General features: G+C 30.4%; 1 protein-coding gene across 1 annotated transcript in view; it reads right to left on the reverse strand.

Moving 5' to 3' along the window:
* The window catches only part of LOC101235191 (cytoskeleton-associated protein 5), an 84,093-nt gene that overhangs the window by 21,403 nt on the left and 55,190 nt on the right, over positions 1 to 7,500 (reverse strand). Inside the window, exons 35-36 of the mRNA XM_065791662.1 lie at positions 280 to 852; positions 72 to 167 (exon numbers count right to left, since the gene is read on the reverse strand). Coding sequence (XP_065647734.1) covers positions 72 to 167; positions 280 to 852 — 669 coding nt within the window. The remainder of the gene's footprint in view (positions 1 to 71; positions 168 to 279; positions 853 to 7,500) is intronic.

Raw genomic sequence — 7,500 nt, forward strand, 5'->3', positions numbered from 1 at the left:
AACTACAAGAATTAAACATAATGCATAAACATAATACATAAGAATTAAACATTATGCATAGTCATACTTACTGTGCTATCTACCGTTCCTTTAGAACAGTGTTTCATTATATATAATGGGACTTCACTGGCGTTTTTGTTTTCAAGTGTGTTTATACTGTCATAAAGCTAACAAATAAAAAAACTTGTTCAAAAACAAAATGAAAAAGGAAATTAACTAGACACAGTTATCAAAAACAATAAAACCTATTTTGACTATCAACACTTATTGACTTTTTACCTCAGGTCCACGAAGCTTACATAGAGTTTGTAGTAATGCTTTTACTGTTTGCTGTGGAACACGATCTGTACGAATACGCCAAAGAGATGGAGGCAATACACTGTAAAAAGTGTGTATACTAAGTAAAACTGCAGGAAGACGAACTTCATTGATAAAATCAGGAAGAAGGTGAGTAAGTTTCCATATACATTTCATAACTAATTTTATAAGCGACGTTGATGTATTTTCATTTTCTGACAAGTCTTGCAATAGTTTTATGCAACTACATAAGCAAGATGTCTTATTAGAATTAGTAATCACTCGCAATAGAAGTCTATTTACACATTGTATAGAGAGATCTGGCTCTTGAAAGTTCATCAAAAGTTTGTCATTAAGTACAGAAATAAAATATAGTATGACATCTTTAAGTACATTATATGATACCACACCAGCATAACATTGCGCATCAAATAGCGATAACATACCACTAAGAAGCAATTTTAAAAGCCTTTCATGCTCTTCACTATTTTCTTTGGTGTTTTGCATATGTCGAGAAAACAACATTTTCATTTGCACCAACGATGTAACAAGGTACTAATAAAAGAAACAAAAGTTTTTTAAAACTTAAGTATTTTTGGATTGCCCTAATATATATATATGTGTGTGTGTGTGTGTGTGTGTGTGTGTGTGTGTGTGTGTGTGTGTGTGTGTGTGTGTGTGTCCCTGCCATAGTGAAAACATTGCCTTACATAGGCACTTTTTTTCTTAGAAAAACAAAACAAACAAAAAAAACAATATTTATATTTTTAAAAAAAGGGTCATCAATTTCTGAATTTAGGCAGCGACCAAATGTTGCCCAAATATGTTCAACACTGTTAAAAAGGGTCTAGAATAGTGTCTGACAGCAGACTATTTCAGTGTGATGCCACAGGGCTTATCTAAACACGAATTTAAAGTTATATATATATTATATATATATATATATATATATATATATATATTATATATATATATATATATATATATATATATATATATATATATATATATATATATATATATATATATATATATATATATATATATATATATATATATATATATATATATATATATATATATATATATATATATAATCTCGGGATCATGGCCATTTTCAAAATCCCGAAATTGTCTAACGTCAATACTGGGATTCCCTATAAGATCAAACAAAGCAAAGCATAATGAAAAAATATATAAAAATAACAATTTTTGCGTATCAATAAAATAATTTTTATTTAGTATAAAATTGTAAAAAGTATTGTACTTTCAGTTGTACAATAAAATACGATATTGAAAAGTATTGCTTTAGAGAAAAACAAATGTGAAAAACTTCGCACTATATCATGTTGGCATATACACTATCTAAAAATTGAATTTGATCTGATTTAAATAATAGATTTTTAAGCAATGAAAAATATTGCTATAATATGCTTGCTTGCAATACCCACACTTTGTATCATTATATATTACGGTTTATATTTATTTTATAATAATTCGTTATATAATACAAATTTACGTTGTTTCTAAAAAGTTATTTACATAAACACTTTTGTAATAATTGCGTTAAATTATTTAGACTTTTTAATACCTTAGTTACTTTTTTAATAATTTTTAATAGCTTAGTAACTATTGTTAGTTTTTTCAAACTGAAAAAAAGAGCATTTCTTATAAGGTAGAATCTTAAATTAAAAATTTAATCAGCATGTTGTATGTAGATTTTACAATTGAAAGTAACTCAGCTGTTTGGAAATATTTTATATACGGGATGAAAAAGGTCAAACAGCGATGTGTAAATTGCCAAACTGCAAGAAGATTTTAAAAATTGGTGGTGGCTCAACAAAAGGACTTCATACACACATGTTGTTGGTGCATAATGTGAAGGTCAAAATTCCAACCCAACATAATATTACCGGAGAATGCACACCAGATAAACCACTAAAAAAGAAGCCTAAACCACTAACAGAATACTTTTCTTTTATTTATCTTTGATTTATGAAAGGAAAGATAAAACACTTCGTTCTACACTTGCTTACTTAATGGCGCCTGACAGGCTTTCATTTAATGTGATTTGTTCTTCAACAGACTTACATGCCGCTTAACTGCTATTTCAGATTCAGAAATCTACCGACGTCAGTAAACACAATTCGTAATCATGTAGTAGAGTACAGCAAAAAAATAAGATTAGGTTTAGTTTATCATTTTGAAGTGCGCAAGAAAACGGAATTCGGTGTAGGAGAGAGATTTTCTTTGTCTTTTGATGAATGGATGTCACTTTAAAATCGTCGTTACATGAATATTAATGTTCATGGACAAAACTCTCAGTTTGGAGTTTAGGTTTAGTGCGAATACCAAGTTCAATACCAGCAGAAAAGTGCATTGAACTATTAGGAAAAAAACTTAAAGACCATAGTCTTGATCTACACAGGGACATTGTGGCTATAATGACCAACAGAGCTAGTGTTATGAAAAAAGTTGGCAGGTTGCTGTCTGCTAACCAACAATTATGTTTTGCCCACAGCATACAATTGTAATTGATGGTCTTTATAAAAAAAGAGAATTCGATGCAAATCAGCCAGATTTTAACAATGAATTTTCTGACAGTGATTCATTCAAAACGAGGACATTAAGGAAGATTTGTTGGACTACAATCATGAAAATGTAAGACCTAAAATTGAATTAAATAAAGCTCATTATGGGCCAGTCATTAAAAAAGTACAAACTAATACTAAAATTTAGACAATCACCTACCAAGAACGGCGTCTTACAAAAATATATTAAGACTGAATTTGGAAAACAACTGTCTTTAATAATGGACTGCAAGACACGGTGGAGCGGTCTTCTGTTATTGCTTAAACGATTTTACAAAGAAAAAAATTTTTATACAAAAATCATTAATTGATATTTACCCAGTACAAGATAATTCTATAGCTCTTTCACATGATGAAGTGACAATATTATCAGAGATTATTACAACTTTAGTTCTCATTAAAGCAACACTTGAAGCAATGTCGTCGAGATTCTGACCTATTTACAGCTGATATTGCTATTAATTTCATGCTTACAAAATTAAAAGATGCTGACAATAATACAACCAAAGAAATGCGTAGAGCTTAAATGACTCGAATGCATGATTGCTGAACTGATATGAATGGACTTCTGCAATACCTGCATAACAGTTGAAGCCCCGTTAAAGTCGATGAAGAAATAATTACAGTGCCTTCTTCATTTAAATGTCGAAAACTTTCTGTAGAATTGCTGGAAAGATTAAATGCTTATAATCCTGCTCTAGTAAGAGCATCAGTTGAGTCTGACGTGCTGGGGTTGATTGAAGAACCTGAAATGGCACCTTAGTCTGAAAGTAATACTCAAAGTATTGAAGAGGAACTTGATTGTGTTATTAAAGAAGGACAATCACCAATACAACCAATTAGACATGAAACATTGTCATCAAAAATTCAAATGACACTATTTGAAAGTGGTGGTACACGTGGCAATTATTTGGAAAGAGACTGTAATGACCGTGAAACTGACAAGTGACAAGGCTGAGCGGGCATTTTTTCTGCTGGACTATTCAATACAAAAATTCGTAACTGTTTGGGCGATGAAACTTTGGGCGCGTTATGCTTCTTGAAGTCGCATTTCAAAGCACAAAAAACATAATGTATCTCCTTATTTCTAAGATAATTTATTAACATTAATTAACATGTGAAATCTAATTAACATATTAAATAAAATTCATTTAATAAATATATTTTTAGTTAAATGTCCGGTTTTTTTCTACTAAATACTATACAGATGTTGTATCTGTTTTTTAATCATATATATATATATATATATATATATATATATATAATATATATATATATATATATATATATATATATATAAGATTATATAAGATATATATAAGATTATATAAGATATATAAGATTAAATGTCTTATTTTGTTCACCTAGTAATTGTTTGGCTTCAATAAGTCTTTGAATTTTTACCAAGAAAGGGGCAACAGAGATATGTATGCTTGTTTCTTTTTATCAGGAACTTTAATTTTTAATCTAGATATATGGGATGTAACACATAAAACAATACATTTCCAGTTTTCTTTACATAATTAAATAATTAACATAAATAATTAAATTACAACTAGCCTTTAATATTTCAATTTCTCTCAGTAAAAATATCTCAAATAAAAAAAATATATCTCAAAACAAACAACCTAGAAGTTTGACTTTATTAACTCTACAAATTTTAGAAACTTGCCATGTACCATGTTTATTTATAATACTGAATGGTTCTGGTTTTTGTGAGAGATCTGGAAAACATTCCTCCAATTGTCTGGTACTTCTGCTAGAAACTTTTGACTTGCAATGATCATGTATCCAGCACATAAACTTTAGATCAATTTAATACGCTTTACATTTGAGGCAATTGATAATTTAAAAGTCATATAGCATAGAGCATACAGACCATTTGTTGCCAACAGTATTATCATAGTAAATATATACTTTTTGAGTTGAAAGTAATAGTGCACATATTGATTAGGCATTTCAGGGTTTGTTTGAAAAAGTCAAGCAGATTACTTTTAAATTAATTACAATTAAAAGTGTTTTTAATTACAATTAAATGTTTGCTAAGTTTAAAGACATGCAGCTCATTTCCTCTGTTTTAGCTTTCTTTAAAGGAGCTGGAGTGATGCATTCAAAGCATTATTATTTTGTAACATACTTTTAGCAGCATCAGAATCATACAATATATTGAGTCTTATTTTTTGCTTTATTTGGTCACAAGATAAGCAAGCATCTTATTTAGGATATCCAATTTACAAGGTACACCTAAAGATTAAAAACAATATACATATATATATATATATATATATTAGGGCTGTTCATGTGAACACAGGAAAAAAAATTTTTTCTCGGATTTGAATGCATAGTTGTTTATTTTGTGCCATTTGACATAGTAATTGACTGTGGAAAAAATCTTTCCAATCAGATAATGTTTAGGGGGTGCTCAATGACCATAAAATTTTACGAAAAATGTCAAAAACGTGTAAAAAGTTCCAAAGTTCCAAAAATTTCTAGAACCTGGTTAGTTAGATTTTTTTCACTGAAATATTGTCTGATTGCGTGCTATATAGATTAATTTAAGTGCAGCAGATTAACTGTCATCAGGGCACCAGACTAAAAAATGTCTGCTAGTGTTTAAAACAACTGTATTTATATCATTTTGTTAAAATTTGTATTCATAATTTTAATACTATTATTTAACTCAATTTAGAATTTGTTCAAACAGAATAAAAAGGTTTACAAGTATAAATATTATTTTTATTTGGAATTTCAGTTTGACAACAAATGTATTAATATTTTGATAGTACCTAACCTTAGTAACCTATTACAGAAAACTAGCATGGTAGTCTGGTAGTGTATTGTTTGTTATTAAGTGCAGATAATAATAATTTCTAATTTGAAAATATTTATTTAATTTCTTTAGTAATAATTATTATAATATATTGCTGCAGCTGCATAAACCAACAACTGAATGATAAGTTTGTATAATATGGTATTGAGTTTTGATTTTCTCATAATATTTCAGTTATCATTGAAATGGCAGCATCATCTCGTGTTGCTATCTCTACACGACTTCAAACCAAAATCTTTTTAATTGGACAACCAGAGCCAAATCTTCCAGATAAAGTTCTTCCCTTAACATCTGATGTTTTAAAAACATTTTTTTATCATCTTAATTCAACCAAAAAGTCAGTGCCTGAAAGTCTTAAAACAACTTTTGATGAACTGATTATTATTTGGAATAAAGCCCGTATTCCGACAGCATTTCATCTGAATGTAGTCTTAAAGTTGAAAACTTTAGTCCAGGAATTTAAATTAATAAAAAAAAAAAATCCAGATTGTCAGATTCTCAGAAATCGAGAGAGAAATCATTTACAGACACCATTGGCCTACTTTTTGACATTGCCCACAAGGATGCTGAAACCATGATCAGAATTGAAGAAGATAAAGAATTTTTATTGGATCAGAGATGTCAGAGAAAAATGGTGATGTTTGGAGAGGACAAAGAACTTTCAAAATTAGAAGAAAGAAATGAAGCAAGGAAACAAGCAGAGAGAGAACGAAAGCTAAAAGAAGAGCAAAGACAATCTGGTGCGAGTGCAATAGTTCCTGTTATTGAACCTTTACATGACGAAAGTTATAGTGATGACAACGATAACGATGCTGTTGATAATGACAAAATGGTTGATAGAGATTTTGAGATAGAAATCCCTGTTTATTACAGACAACAAGTCAGTAAAGCAAGTTCTTCAGGGTCAGCTGAATCAAGTTTAGCAAGTACTCCAAAACGACAATGTATCTTAGATACAATTCTTGACTCGCCTGATGTTTCATCAACATTAGACAGAATTAATCTATCTGACACAAAATTTACTATACTAGCAGCAGCAATTGCAAGGGCTGGTGGACAGAACCTCGATGATGGATCATTGTCACGTTCTACAGTCCGTAGAAAACAAACCTATCATCGATCAAATATTGAAGCCACTGTTCGAACTGAATTCTGCGATTTGGACAAACCACCATTAATCGTCCACTGGGATGGCAAACTGATGATAGATCGTACAAATTCTGCAGCCCCTAAAGCAAATGTTGACCGGCTATCTGTAGGTGTGACAGGTCACAATGTTGACAAAATACTTGGAATAGCAAAACTATCAGCTGGAACTGGAGAAGCCCAAGCAAAAGCAGTTATTCATCTGCTTAATTTCTGGGACATAATTGGTGATGTTATTGGAATGAGTTTTGATACTACAGCCTCTAACACTGGCTCCAAAAATGGTGCATGTGTAGTTCTAGAGAAACATATAGGTAGAAATTTGTTATATTTCGCTTGCAGACACCATGTTCATGAGATCATAGTAGCAGGAGTGTTTGGATCACTATTTGGACCATCATCTGGTCCCAACATACCTCTTTTCCAGAGATTTCAGCAATATTGGCCCAAAGTTAATCAAGGAAATTTTACACCTCTGGATGACATTCGAATGAAAATACCCCTGGTGCAAGAACTACAAAATGAAGTGATTGCATTCCTCAAAGAAAACCTGCATATTAAAATGCCAAGGGATGACTACAAAGAAATCATGGATCTCTGTCTGTTAATACTTGGAAAACTGCCTGATCAAGAAGA

This window comes from Hydra vulgaris, chromosome 02, assembly GCF_038396675.1.
Source record: "Hydra vulgaris chromosome 02, alternate assembly HydraT2T_AEP".
Classification (NCBI taxonomy): domain Eukaryota; kingdom Metazoa; phylum Cnidaria; class Hydrozoa; order Anthoathecata; family Hydridae; genus Hydra; species Hydra vulgaris.